The 15,618-nt window shown below is 43.7% G+C and overlaps 1 protein-coding gene across 3 annotated transcripts in view; it reads right to left on the reverse strand.

Moving 5' to 3' along the window:
• The window catches only part of CHEK2 (checkpoint kinase 2), a 52,576-nt gene that overhangs the window by 34,869 nt on the left and 2,089 nt on the right, over positions 1–15,618 (reverse strand). For all 3 annotated transcript variants that reach the window (XM_075898919.2, XM_075898920.2, XM_075898921.2), the window contains exons 3-6: positions 14,575–14,829; positions 11,986–12,110; positions 6,899–7,046; positions 975–1,065 (exon numbers count right to left, since the gene is read on the reverse strand). In XM_075898919.2, the coding sequence (XP_075755034.2) occupies positions 975–1,065; positions 6,899–7,046; positions 11,986–12,110; positions 14,575–14,824 (614 nt within the window). In that variant the 5' untranslated portion in view covers positions 14,825–14,829. The remainder of the gene's footprint in view (positions 1–974; positions 1,066–6,898; positions 7,047–11,985; positions 12,111–14,574; positions 14,830–15,618) is intronic.

The raw sequence follows: 15,618 nt of genomic DNA on the forward strand, positions 1-15,618 counted from the left end.
ATTCTATGAGGGAAAATGCTACAGAAAATAAACTACTAGCCATCCCTGATGTTAAAAGATTTTCCAGTAATCTCCACAAAACAAACTTCAACAAGGCCATCAAATCCTACCTCCTCTTTCTAACAGCTTTATATGCATGCATAAGCGCTCCCTGTAGAGCGGAACAAAACTACAATGAAGGAAAGATTAAAAAAACCAAAATCACCTCAGTAACTGTATTATCTTACTGCCACCGCTTGTCTTCAGTATCTCCACACAAATATATAAAGCCAGTGTTTCCCCATTTCCCTCATACACAGATCTTAAAGTAAGCACTGTGGAACGCAAGCGCACATCCAGATTCCCTCCTCCATAGCTGAGTGCATTAGGGAACAAATTACACCCCTCTGATTCTCACAGCATGAATTAATTAACAAGTCAGAGAGATTATTGTGATCACAGTCTGATTCTCTGTATAACTGTATTAACATCCAGGTTTAAAACAAATAGGATGTCTCCTGCACAAGTCTCACACTTGATCTACTGATCTAAGTTACAGCATCTTAGAGGCCATGTTAACAGGCTATGATCTTCTCTCAGGGAAAAGAAAGTTATGAATTGACATAATTCAAGTATGCGCCACCTAATTTCTGTCCATATTGCCAGGCTGTGGTGGAGCTACGGGCAAAGGAGAGAGGTACCATGATTTATGCCAGGCCATACCCCAAAACAATTCTCAGCTGTCCTATTAAGGCTAGATTCCACATAAGAGGCAAAAAGTAGCAGGAACAGAATGAAAAAAATCTGAGCCCTTCATTTTTTACTAGTCTGTAAAGCACCATGTTTGTTGTTTGCAGTACCATAGTGCCTAGGGTGGTATTATTGAAACAGTACTAAAATAGCAGCACGTAGTTTATACTAGTTATAGGTCAAACATCATCCACACCCAACTAAAGGAAAATAATCCCTACATATATTATAAGTATGGTTCTTACCTTCCCAAAGTCTTTGACATGATATATTTCTCTCTGAATTCTCTGGGATACCCGGACTGATCATCCACCATAAGATCAGAAAATACGAACACTGAGAAGATGAGTGGAGATAATTTTTTGTTACTAACTCCAAAGACTCTGCTAGAAGAAATAAACTACTATGACTTAATTTTAATATTCAACAATATAACTAATAAAATGCATAGGCCAGAAGAAAACATGTATATAGGTAAACATGTAACAAAAATTATACTGAAAACCATTTACCTTACCTTTTGTAAACTGCTGTTCAACAAGAGGTGTTGTACGTTTCCTTGTGTCCCCTATGACGCCTAGATCCTTTTCTGCAGTACTCCTCCCTAGACAGTCACTTCCAATTTTGTGTGTGTGAAATGGATTGTTTCTTCCTAAGTGGAGCACTTTGCATTTGTCCTTATTAAACTTCATCCTATTTACCTTTGACCACTTATCTAGTTTGTCCAGATCATTTTGAATTATAATCCTATCCTCCAAAGCACTTGCAACCCCTCCCAACTTGGTATCATCTGCAAACTTAACAACAGTACTCTCTATGCCATCATCTAAATCATTGATGAAGATATTGAACAGAACCAGTCCCACAAAGGACCCCTACAGAATCCCATTTGTTATGCCCTTCCATCATGATTAATAACAACTCTCTGAGGCTACATCTAGACTGCAGGCTTCTTTCGGAAGAAGCTTTTCCAGAAGAGATCTTCTGAAAAAACTTATTCCAAAAGAGAGTGTCCATACTGCCAAAGCGTATCCAAAAAGGGATCTGCTTTTCAAAAGATGGCATTCATTCAGTGTGGATGCTATCGCACATTTAAGCTGTGATTACTATGGACAGAATGGCCACCAGGGCACCTGTGCTTTTTCCTCTTTCCTCTTCTTGCAAAAGAACTCCCTCTTCCCCGTGCGCACACACCTTTTTGTGAAAGAGCTCTTTCGGAAAAAGGCTACTTCCTCATAGAAAGAGATTTAGCAACGTCGGGAAAAAAACCCCTCCGTTCTTTCAATTTTTTTTTCTAAACACGATTTCAGTGTGGATGTTAGTGAAGGGTTTTTCAGAAAAATGGCTTTAAAAAAACCCACCTCTGTGGTGTAGATGTGGCCTGATAATGGTTATCCAATTAGTTATGCACCCACCTTATAGTAGCCCCATCTAGATTTATTTCCCTAGTTTATTGATAAGGTCATGTGACACTGTATCAAATGCCTTACTAAAGTCTAGGTATACCACATCCACCGCTTCTCCCTTATCCATAAGACTTGTTATCCTATCAAAGAAAGCTATCAGATTGGTTTGTCACAATTGGTTCTTTACAAATCCATGCTGGCTGTTTCCTATCACCTGATTTTCTTCCAGATATTTACAGATTAATTTCTTAATTGGCTGCTCTATCATCTTTGGTGGCACAGAAGTTAAACTAACTGGTCTGTAGTTTCCTGGGTTGTTCTTATTTCTCTTTTTATAGATGGGCACTAGATTTGCCCTTTTCCAGTCTTCTGGAATTATCAGCTCCTTGAGTATTCTGAAATGCATTTCATCAGGCCCTAGTGAATTGAAGACATCTAACTTTTCCAGGTAATTTTTGTAACTTGTTCTTATTTTCTTTTAATTTCAAAACCTGCCCCATGTCCACTAGCATTCACTATGTAAGGCATCTCATCACCATCCATCTTCTTGACGAAAACCAAAACAAAGAAGTCATTAAACACTTCTGCCATTTCCAAGTTTCCTGTTATTGTTTCTCTGTCCTCAGTTACCCTGTCCTTGGTCTTTCTCTTGCTCCTAATATACTTGTAGAACATCATCTTGTTAGCCTTAATGTCTCTAGCTAGATTGAGCTTGTTTTGTGCTTTTGCCTTTTTAAACTTGCCTCTGCATACTGGCATTATTTGTTCATCTTTTCTAATTTGACCTAGTTTCCACTTTTTATATGACTCCTTTTTTATTTTTAGATCATGTAAAATCTCCTGGTTAAGCCAAGGTGGTCTCTTACCATACCTTCTATCTTTCCTACGCAGTGACATAGTTTGCTTTTGGGCCCTTACTAATGTCCCTTTAAAAAACTGCCAACTCTCTTCAGCTGTTTTCCTCTTAGTCTTGTTTCCCATGGGACTTCACCTTCCAGCTCTCTGAGTTTACTAAAGTCTGCTTTCCTGAAATCCATTGTCTCTATGAGGATGAGGTGAGCATGGCTTTGTTTCACTATAAGAGGCCTCTGGGAAGGAAAGAAATCAGAGAAAAAGCACATAGAAGAGATTCACTAAATGGTGGCAAGCTGGAGCAAACACTCATGCTGGCCATGTCTACATCCCTCTGAGGTATAATCTGGAATGCTGAACTACCTAGTTACATGGTACTATCTGACCTCATCGGAAGATGTTGATTTACTAGGCGCCTCAGTGAATCCATTTTCTCTGGAAAGACAGAATAGTCTGTTGGACTTCTAGAGGCAGCTCAAACAATTGCAACCACAACCAGAGTTTGAGCAGCTAAGTATACGCAATCCCTAAGTATATGCAAGGCAGTCCTGGCAACCAGTTTATTCTCTTGAGCTATTACTAGAAATGTTGCCTACAATCCTCTTGTCTTTAATTTTCGTAATTATCTCCCAGAGGGCGAACCCATGTTCACTCAGGAGAGCATGCTGGTTTGCAATCCTGAGTTGCAGACTTCATGAAGAACAACATCTGTAATCAGATTCAGCGTCTTTGAGGCTTTGCCTTTTGGCATGTTGTCCCTGTTCATCCTACTCATTGGCAGCTACCTCCATAAGTGGGGAACATTGATTGGGATTGAGACAAAATGTTCATACTCCTTACTGGGGATAAAGCACCTCTGTTCATCTCATTTTCCTGTGAGGTCCAAGGAGGAGGGTACCCGTCTAAGGGCCTTGACTAGCTCTGTGATGGTTCCATGACTGCATTGTAGCTATCCTCACTAATGCCAGGAGTCCCCCAACTTGTGAGGGCCTGCACACACCTCTTCTTCATGAACATAAAGTGCAGAGTCCACTATTTTTAAAGGACATTGGTCAACTCTGAACCTCTGGCAATGCCAAGTCACAAACACCCAACAGCCTTGTCAAGTGAAAAAGTATGAAACAGACATCTGAAAGAGATTGGTCTGAGCATGCCTGAGTGGTTGTCTGTATGGGAATGGAGCTCTCAGTACCAGGGCCTCCAGTGAGTTCTCCATGCCAGTAAGCAAAACAGTTCAGGGGAGGTTGTGGTTGGGGACACACCCCAGGATGTGGAGAAAGGCTACCAATATGAGCCCAGGACCCATCCTTTCCCCCGCCCGGGACTCTTAAGAGGCAGCAGCTTAGTGTTGGGGGAGGGCAGGCAGTGCTGCAGGATCCAGTGCTCGTGGGGAGCCAGCTTTTCAGCCGGTTCTCTTGAGCATCAGCTCCCGCCTGCTGCCCTTCTACCCACCGCACTGCTGCCTCGGTGGTAGGCAGTGGCAGGATTGGGAAGGGAGGGGAGCGGCAGGCGGAAGAAACCAGCATGTGTGGGAAGCCAGCTTCAAAGCCGTTTCCTCACAAGCACTGGCTCCCACCTCTGTGTGTCTGACACAGAGGCAGCAAGGGTGTGTGTATGTACATGTAGTTGTTTGGACTAACCAGTAAGCCAGGGTCATCAATTAATCATTTAAATGATTATACACTAACATTCCTACTCTGAGTCCAAGGAACAAGGGTCAGATCCTTCTGACAATAGAGGTGCAAATCTCAAATGGACTGGTGAAAAGTAGTATGAGCCCAAGGACAGCAATACCAGGGAAATCCTTGGATGCTTTGAGGAAGCAATAACAGTAGCAGCTGTAGACCTTCACTACAGGCAGTCCCCGGGTTACGTACAAGATAGGGACTGTAGGTTTGTTCTTAAGTTGAATCTGTATGTAAGTCGGAACTGGCGTCCAGATTCAGCCGCTGCTGAAACTGACCAGCAGCGGCTGAATCAGGACGCCTGGGGCAGAGCAGCTGGGGTGCTGCCGGGTTGGTTCAGTAGTGCCCAGAGCGGCGCTGCGGGACCAACCGGCAGCGCCCCAGCTGCTCTGCCCCAGGGTCCACAACAAAAGCCTGGTCTGCTAGGGGAGGGGCACACTAGCTGCACCCCCTTCCCCCCCAGCAGACCAGGGACACGGGGAGCAAAGCCACAGTGGCAGCAGGGTGCCGCGCCACTGCGGCTTTGTTCCCGGTGTCCCTGGTCTGCTGGAGACGGTCCTCAGCAGACCAGGGGCACTAGGAGCAGCTTTTCTCGCCCCAGAGGTCGAGGTGGCGGGACCGCTGCCTGCGAGCTCCGGGGCAAGAAAGCCCCGTTCGTAAGTGCGGATCGAACATAAGTCGGATCCGCATAAGTCGGGGACTGCCTGTCTAGGGATAGCGGTACCAAGAAGCTAAGCCAGTCTACTGTGGGTGCATACACTTCCAGGTTGCTGGGATCGGCACCTTCTATTGACGCCACAAATGTCTCTCAGGAAAAGTCTCTGGCACAGGTTTCAGAGGCAACAATCCCCTCTTGGGAAACATCAAGCATTCGGGGGAGTGCATTTATCCCCTGAATGGTTCTTCTGGTGTCTGCTTCTATTGGGTACCAATACAGGTGAGCAAGGCATGGAACTGGAAGAAGGCCAAAGTCTTTTCTCTGGTATCAGAGAAGAGTCAACATGCTCCACTGACATCTTTAGCAAAAAGCTCTGTACTGAAGTCAATGTACATGGGGCACTCTCCTTATGTGATGACTCTTGATAGAGGTCAAAGTCCTGCATCCATAAGCAAACTCTTAGGCCTCACCACTTAACCTTTTTTCAAGTGGAGTATGAACCTTCTGCAGATGTGACAGTCACTAATATGGGATTCCCACAAACATTTCCAACAGGCCTGATGTGGGTCACTGACTGGCATGAGTTTCACAGAAGTACAGCAGGGATTTAAACTAGTGAATGCAGCATCACTCAAGTAGTGGTTTCAAAAGTGTGAAGAGAAACCAAATGCAGCACCAGGAACCTAACACACACTAACTACGGCTAACCAGTTAGTAAACAGGCTCTAGATACAGAAAAGGAGCGAGGAAAGCACCTGTGTTAACAATCTTGAATCATTATCACTGAGAATCATCACTGGAGTAAGAATAAACTAGTGGTTTTCTCCCTTTTATACCAGCATGCAGTGATGTGGCAACAAAGAGCACACGAACCATCCCAATGATACTAATGACTGAGCACATATCAGCAACACCTATACTTGGGGTATACCCACATCTACAGTTGAATGGAGTTAAACACTGGAAAAATACTTGTGGTTATCAAGGTGATCTCATTGATGAAAGAGAACTTCTGTAATAGTAACATCTTCAATATCATCTGTTCCACAACAATTCTCCGGCATGACAATTCCTAACACTTTTTTATAATCTATTATCACTATCAAGAGTAAAAATACAAAGAGAAATCCGTCCGTCTCATCATACAGATCTAAAATTCAAAAATGAGAATCATGCATAGATGGTACCAATAAAAAATGCTCTAATTTTTTCAGCTTGTTTACTTTGTACATAAGATGCTGACAGATGCACAATCATATTCACAATTTTCCTTGCATGGTAAGTCAGTTTTCCCTGTTTAACAACTGAAAGAGAAAAGCGTGTTTTAAAACACAAATGCTGATGCTGGGATACCAGATCATGTCTAGTACTTTTAAATCGCTTTTTAAAATGTAGTTAATTTCAGGTGAATATAACAAACTTCAAGATTGCGTGCACAAAAAGTAGTCAACTGTCAATGTCTCTATTAACTGTTTCCACCTATTATTTTATCTCTAAAGTATTTGAAAGAAGCAAAATTGTAAGGAAGGTGCTATTCAAAATCAAGTTGTCTTTGAACTTCATTTTACCTTTATTATTCTGTATAGACAGTGCAATTTCAGAATTGTGAGTCAATGGGAGCTTTTTTCCTTTCCCAATAAGCTCTTTATTTACAAAAGTCCCATTCACACTGTGGTCCTCAATGTAAGCAACATAGGAGTTTCTTGGTCCCATTTCCTAAAAAAAAGAAAAAAATACACCAATACAGAAAGAAGGCTTTTACCATGAGACTAATGAACCATATTCAGAGTTAATAATTTATTTTCCCTAATTCACAAAATAATATATCAAGAAGTGGTGTGGCACAGTGTGTTTGGCAATACTATTAGCTGGTAGCAAAGAAGAAAGAAAACCAGTCCCTGCGGAAGAAAAGAAGAGATGGAGAGATCCAGTACTGGAACTGAAGGAAAAGTGAGGATGATATACATGGGACTGCAAGAGAGAACATAAAACAGATTCATATCAACACCCTGATGGTCTACAGCAGGATGGAGAACCTTTTTGGGCTGGTGGGCCACTGACCCACAGAAAAAAATTCAGTAGGGGGCCACCCACAAGTAAGAAGCAACTGCTCCAAAAAAACCCACCCCCCTCACTAACATGATCCCTGACTGAGAAGAAAGACACTCCTCATTCCCTCGCACACCAGAACCTTGGGAGGTAGGGGGACAGCAAGCTAGTAGATTTTGTGTGCTCTAGCTTCATGGGAGGATAGCAGGGGAGCTGGAACACAGCCCTGACCTTTGGGGGCTGCATCCAGCCCCTGGGCCTTAGGTTCCCCACCCTTGGTCTACATCAGTGGTCTCCAACCTTTACACACCCAAGATCACTTTTTAAATGACAGACTAAGCCAAGATCTACCGCCCCGCTCTTCCTTGAAGCCCCTCCCTCTCTATTCTCCTCCTCTCCTTCACTTGCTATCCCCAATCCTTATACTGCTACTTTAAAAAAATAATTCCCACCATTCTCGCAGCTACTCACCTGTGCTGTTGCTCGGTGAGTAGCTGCTCCTCAAATGAGGAAATCTAATGTAAATGTACTGCGCAGGCGCGCAGTTCAGAGAGGGCTCAAGAGCTACTCTTAGAGCCTCCGAGATCTACCGGCAGATCGCGATCTACTGGTTGGTGACCACGGGTCTACATGATCAGGAACTCCACAATAAAAAGACCTAACAAACTGTTATCAGACCAAATTTAGAAACAGAAGAGTGTGCTTGCTGTCTGACAGGAACAAGGATACAAGAGTGATGCAAGATTGGAGAGGACCTAATGAGAGTGGGGAAAATCCAATGACTGTGCGGATAAGTGACTGTGGGATAAGTGACACTACTAGATTCCCATTGGAATGGATCAAGGATGCCAATGTCTCAGCCAGCTGAGCGTAAACAAACATGGAAGCTCAGATGATTTTCAGCAGAATATTTCCCGTCCCTAGAGAAAAAAGGTAACAACATAAAATGAAAATGAGCTGATGGCTCAAGGATTGGACCGACAAGGCATGTTTTGGAATGACTGACCATGGGGAAGCATTTAGGGAAAGATGACTTCTCAACAGATGATCCCCAGTTAAGTACTTGGAATATTAATTTTCTGGCATCAAAGCTACCATGACAGATGGAGGAGGCCTGAGGGAAACAACTGAAATGCTTGTACACAAACACAAAGAGTCTAAGCAACAAAATGGAGGAACTCAAACTACTGGTGCAAGATGTTACAGGGATTACAGAAACATGGTGGAATAGCACTCCTTAATAGAATACAGTCATTGAAGGGTATCTGCTGTTTAGAAAAGATAGAAATAAAGGTAAAGGTGCTAGGGTAGTGAAATAAATATGTGATACAGTAATCTGTAATAAAACTCAAAACAATACTAGACACAAAACTGAATCTAGGCCAAAATCACTTTGGTAAAGGACTGTAGAAGCGGTTCTGTAGGGATAGTGTTGGGGCCTGCTATAGATCTGATGTAATTACTAAGGATGTTTAACGGTGGTTCTAGCTACTCATGTAGTCGATCAAAATTGTGTCAACTACACAATTAGTTGATTAGGGGTCACTCTGCAGAGCTGCAGCAAAGGGAGCTCCCAAATCCAACTGGAGCCAGAACTGAGTAGCCCTGGCCTGTGCCAGCTCTGGGAGCCACCCGAGCTATAGCTCTGCATTTTAAATGTAGTAAGAGCTGCTGGATAAACAAAACAGGCCATCAACTATGTTTTTTTTTATTTCAAGAAGTGAGCTAGACTGAAGAACTCAAACTTAAAAATGCAGAAGAGGCTTGGAACTTCCTCAAGTCAACTACAGAAAAACTATTTAACATGTCCCAAGAAAGGGGAAAAAAAACTTGTAGAGAAAGGCTCTGATCCACATGGAAGAATATTCGCCTAAAAAAGATAATTAGGAGTAAATAGAGAACATATAGAGTATGAAGAAAGGAGAATTGCTAGAAGAAAGGCTGAATTAGCTCTTGCTAAGGAAATTAAAAAAAAAAAAAATAATATTTTTAGTTATCAAAATAAACATAAGGAAGAATTAAGTTGGGCTGCTGTGCAGTGTGGATGGAAAAAAGATTAAAAGATAATTGAGATATGACCAAAAATATTAATGAATAATTAATTTTACCTCAGCTCTCAATAATAATAATACAAACATGCATGAAGGCAGTATGGCTGATGGAAATCAATCACTAATGATGAAAATTACCACATGTGAGGTGGAGGAAGAACTTGTGCTCAAAATAAAAGTGAATGGATAATTTTCATACCGGAATACTGAAAGAGCTGGAATATGAAATGTCTAGTCTAAGTAGCAAAGGTTTTTTTTTAAATCTATTTGCTCACAGGCACTACTATATGATGGGAGAATAGCTAATGCCAGACAATATTTAAGAAAAGGAAAATAAAGTGATCTGAACAGCTACAGACCAAATTAGAGCAAATTGTGAAGGAAAGAATAACTTCATTCATAGAAGTAAATGTCCAAAGGGATATAATGGAATATGGATTAAACAAAGGTACATCACAGTAGGCCAGTGGCTCTCAATCTTTTCAATCTATTATTATTTCAGACCTCCTCCCCAACCCATATAGCTGTGCCTGCAGCATGAACATCCCTCAGCCCAACCTGCTTCCCGAACTGCGTCCCTCGGTTTGCACCCCATGGCTGGGAGCTGAAGGCTCCATGCCAGCAGCCAGTACATCCCTCAGCCTGTGCTGCTTCTCAATCCGCAGGAAGCAATGCAGGTTGGAGGATGTGCTGGCTGCAAGAGGCTCCATATATTTATTTTAATTTCTATTTTAAACTTTCTGTGGCTCTCTGCAATACCATCACGGACCACTAGGGGTCCGCAGATCACAGGTTGGGAAACACTGTGCTAGGCTGATTTCCTCCTTTCAGAAAATAACTGAATATGTAGATGATTTGAGTAGATCTAATATAAGTGGACTTCAATAAAGCATTTGACATGATATTACATAGATAATTAATAGTTAAATTTGGAAAGGGGGGGAATCAACACAAGCACAGTTAAGTAGATAAGGAGGAAAAGGCAATAGGTTGGGCAGAAAGGCAAATTGTGGGACTGGAAAGTTCCTCAAGGACTGGCCTTGGGACCAATGTTATTCTATAATTTTAGAAATGATCTTGGCACAAAACGTGAGCGTGCACTAATTATTATTAATTAGCACTATCAATATGGAGGAGGATCAGATTACTACACAGGACAATTTAAATGACATTGAAAACTGGGACGACAGAAATGGACTAAAACTCAATACTGCAAAGTGTAAGGTAATGCACTTAAGTCTAACTATGAGAATTTCTGCAGTAAGTTCGGAGTGACAGAGGAGCTCCATCTCCGCAAGGAGCAGGGGAGGTAGAGGCACAGCAGAAACAGCAGAGACAGAAGCAGTCTCTACTTGTGCTGGTTTGCCCACGATTCTACTTTTGAAATGTACAAGAGTCCTGCTGGGGCTCTTGTACATGTCAAAGGCTCAGGCATGGGAGGGAGCACAGGCCAGTGGGGTTGGTCCCATGATACCTGCAGGGCTTCCTTTTGAAATGTACAAGAACCCCGCCAAGGCTCTTGCTATAGCTCAAAGGCAGATGTGCCCTTATCAACTAATTGAATAGTCGATGGAAATTCCATCAAGTATTCAATTAGTTACTCTAAATTTAACAACCCTATTCAGAATCAGTGACCTCTCTGTTCTCTTCACTATTTGCCACTCTCCCAACTTTTGTGTCATCTGAAAACTTTATCAATGATGATTTTGTGTTTTCTTCTGGGCTATTAAACAGCATGGCTACGTCTACACTGCAAGGGTTTTGTGCAAGAAGTCTTTTGCGGAAGAGTATTTGCGCAAAAGTGTGTCCACACCTCAAAGCACATCGCTTTTGCACAACAGAGCGTCCACACTGCATGGACGTTCTTGTGCAAGAAAGCTCTGATGGCCAGTCACAAAATGGCCATCAGAGCACCTGTGCTTTTTTGGATAGGCTCTTTTTGCGCAAGAAACCCCTGCAGAGCGTCCACACATGCCTTTTTGCACAAAAAGGAGTTATATCTTGTGGAAGGAGGTATACCTACACTGCAAAAAGCCCTCTGTTCTGTTGATTGACTATAGATTTTCAATGATTATTCCCTAGTTACAATTACAGTTTGAGACCTATAATTTACTTACACTGTCTTTACTTATTTTTAATTGAACTCCAGTTTCCATCCAAATAGAGCCTGATGCAGATCACAAACAAAGATTAAAATCTAATATGGATTGTGTCATTCACAATTTCTAACAGAAAAAAAAAGTTTAGAAAAGAAAATGTATATTATGTTATATAGTTTAAATCAATGTGGCTAGATTATACGTCCTGGTAGGACAATTACTGTAAAACTTGTATTTAGCTGCAAATCAGCAGGTTTTAATGCTTACCAATCAATGAGAACCAACTTGTCTTTAGGAAAATAACTATATATGAAAATTAATATTCTATCTGGTTACTGAAGTCAAGTTTTCCTGGTGGCGATTCAAATTGCTTTGCATTAGAATTTTTCAGTTAAGCCAGTTTTTCTTTCTTTACAGGACAGAAGGAAAGGGGTAAATGGTCTTTTTAGCACTTACCCTGAAGATTCGGAAGTGCTTCTTGCTGTAGTTATGGTATAAGCCTGACTCGGTCAATCCTATCTTAGCAAAGCTATAGTCACAGCTTCTGTCTCTGCCAAACCAACATTCGTCATACACACAATCTGGGGTTGAGGAAACATGGGGAGGAAGAGAAAGAAAGAAATACAAAATTCCAATGAGTTAGACCTACCACTACAAAAATGGTATCAAATGATAACATTTAAGAGACAAAGCAAGATTCATCTGACACTGCCTGAACCCTATGCTACTTCATTTCTAAATAAAAGTAGCAGATACTTTTTTCCCTCCTCCATCTGTCCTTCCCACCTGGGATGCCAGAGCAGCCTCTGACAGTGGTAAGCTTGGGACCACCACAGACAGGGACTGCTGCTGTCCGGTGCTGCTGCCAGCACAGTGTCAGGGGCTCCCTGAAAGTGAGGCCAGGACTGCAGCCCCGCTGCCAGCCTCGCCCCTGGAACTATTATAGTAACCTTGTAACCGTTAAAAATTGTTGTGGCTACGTGACTACTAAAAAGCACAGTAACTAACACCACTACCTAAAACCAGGAAGAGCATACCGACTGCTACTCAGTTATGGTGATTACAACCCCTTTTTTTAGTTCTAGTTCAGATTAATAGTGTGCATCTGGGCATCAATTTATTGTTATAGATGTCATCATACTGAACCCTGGGAGGGAGGAAGAAATATGACATATTAAAAGGTTTTGTTTCATTCTCCAGGGTCAGATTCTACAAATATATGGCTCTTCTTACATTCAGTAACATAAAATCTTAGCCAGGCAAATAAGAAGGCAGTGGAGGAGAATTCTGAATTCTTCCTCCAGATTGGTAGATGCTGTACATCTCAGTTTCCAATGGTAGCAAGATTTCTTACCCAAAAAACAAATACTGCAATCATACCAACAATTCTACTTTACCACTAATTCAGAAGGGAAATGTTCCATTTTGTTAAACCTTTTCAGGATTTGTTGTCCTATTACAGGGGTCAGCAATCTTTCCAAAGTGGCATGCCAAAATTTAACCCACTGCCCTGGGCTGTGCCACTCTTCCAGGAGGAGGGGAGAGGATCTCTCCACCAAGCGCTCCATGGACCACCTGAGTCAATGCAAACCTTTCCATGGAATACCAGTTGCTAATGGAAACTCACTGTTAATTACACCTGAGCTTTTGCTAGTGCTGCAGCTCAAGAAAACAGTTTAATTTAAATTAAACAGATTAAACATTTTAACTCTCTCATGTTTATTTAAAATAAAATTTGATAAACTAAGTAAAATATTAAGATGAACACAAAAGGTTTCAATGTTTTCTTTATTTATGGCATGTGTGGGGAGCCTTTTTTGGGTCAGGGATCAGACCCATAGAAAAAATCAGCTGGGGAACATACTAGTGAGAAGCAATAAAACTCCTCTAAATCCTCCCAGCCCTCACAGATGTGGCCCCCAAATGAGACCCCTCATTATTCTGGCACCCCAGTCTCCACGGGGCAAGGGGAAAGGAAGAGGGAGGACTGAAAGGCCAGATTTACTTTTCTGGGGTTCCAAAGTCAGTGGATTTTGTGGACCCTCTTAGGCTATGGGGTGGGAACAAAAGTGAGGGGTTCAATGTGTGGGACAGGGGTGCCAGTGAATGGTACAAGGATGCAGGATGGGGTGAGTAGGGCAGGGTCTGGAAGGGAATTTGGCAGCAGGAGAGGATGTGGGGGTACAAGAGCGAATTTGGAGGTGGGAGGGGGTTGGGGAGTGAATCAGAAAAGGTGAGAACACAGCCAAATAGCTAGTTGAGGAGGAAGGCAAAGAAGTGGGGAGTAAAGGAAAGGGCAGCTTCTCAAATTGTATCCCCCCTCACATTCTCCCTCTGCTCCAACCTTGCTCCCCCAGACCCATGATCCCCCCCCCCAGCATTGCCACATGCCCCTCAGTGCACCCTCTGCCCCCTCCCATCCTGCCCCAGCATCCTTCTTCACCCCTACATCCCTGTGCCCCCAGTGCACTCACAAACAGGGCAGCAGCATTGGGGTGAGAAGAGGAAGGGCAGGGGGCAGAGTCTCTTCCCTTCCTGGCCCAGCCCTTTGCCTGCAGCTCCAGGGCTGGAACAAGCAGAGCCCAGGGTCGCCCCAGAGCTGGCTCCAGCTTGGAGCTGGGGAACGGGCTCCCTCCCCTGCACATAGTCCATGGGGAGCAGCCTGGGCCCCAGTGCCATGTGTGCCAGCCACCCAACCCCACCCCCTTCAAAAGCAAGAAGCCTGCAGCCAAGAAGGGGGGTTAAGCCCTTAACTCCCAGGAGCTGCAAGCCCAGGCTGGGCAGGGATACCCCCAGGGACGCGCACACAAATACACCTCTCTCACCCCTCACACTCCAGCAGGATGCTGGAGATGTTGCTGCAGCCGTGTGGCTGAGGCTGGAGCTGCAGCGTGAGCTCCTGGCTGCATGAGGCACAGGGTCGGGGCTGAGCTCCAGCCCTATGTGCCATGGAAATTGGCTCACGTGCCTCGTGTGCTGGGGGTTGGCAATCCCTGTCCTATTACATACATTGGCTTTGGAGAACCCACTATGGTCTATACATACCATAATTACAGAAGCCCTTTCCAAGTGCAAAGAGTCGACCCCATGGCTGAGGAACAGGTTCTTCGGGTTCCTGATCCTCAGGAATTGAAGGAAGCTCCTGAGTAGGAACTGTGTCCAAAGAACTGAGGGTCCCAGAACTGGAAGACGACTGACTGGCACTCTGTGATCCACTGGAGGAAGAACTTGTACCACTCTGTGATTGCTGGGCACCTTGAGATTGCTGGGATTCGCTTCCAGTCTCTCTAGACATCTTGGCTTCAGAACCAAAGTTTCAAACAGATTATATTATGTAGGATTTCTCATCACCAAAGTTAAATTAGTTGACATATTTAAATAACATTAAAAAGAGGGATGTTAGATATCGATTAATTTAATACTCATGTAACCACGTTAAAACTTAGCAATTACATGCTTATTTGATAGCCTGTATCAGAGGCATCAAGAAGAGGATGCAGGGAGGAGCTAGTCTACAAGGGAGCCCAAGCTCCCTGCAGATAAGAGGCTGCACCAGCATCCTACAGAGCAGCTACTGTCCAGGGTAAGCCCAGGCCCGCCATGGACAAAGACTGCTCTGTGGCAACGTGCTCTGCACACACACATAGCGCTATCAGGCAGCAGTGTAGGGAGATGACAGGGCAGGGGGTACGGGAGCAGCAATTCTGCAGAGTCGGTGCTCATGGGAACCAGTTATTAAGCCAGATCCCCAGGAACACTGGCTCCTGCCTGTACCTCCCCCCAGCCCCTATGGGAGCAACCAAGGGTGGGGCAGTCAGCTTTGTGGAGCCAACATATACAAAGAGCCAGCTCCCCACATGTATCAGCTCCCGCCTCCCCCCCTCCTCACACACTGGTGTCTCTGAAAGAAAGGAAGCAGTGTGTGTGTGGGAGGGGGAGGCTCCGTGGGAGCTGATACAAGCAGGCAGATGGCTTGAAAGCTGGGTTCCCACATATACTGGCTCCCACTTGCCCCCCTCACCCTCCGCGCTGCTGACTCTCTCTAAGGCACCAGCTTTATCTGGTGGCTCGTGGGACAAAGCCAGCTCA

This window comes from Pelodiscus sinensis, chromosome Z, assembly GCF_052426305.1.
Source record: "Pelodiscus sinensis isolate ZL-2025 chromosome Z, ASM5242630v1, whole genome shotgun sequence".
Taxonomy (NCBI): domain Eukaryota; kingdom Metazoa; phylum Chordata; order Testudines; family Trionychidae; genus Pelodiscus; species Pelodiscus sinensis.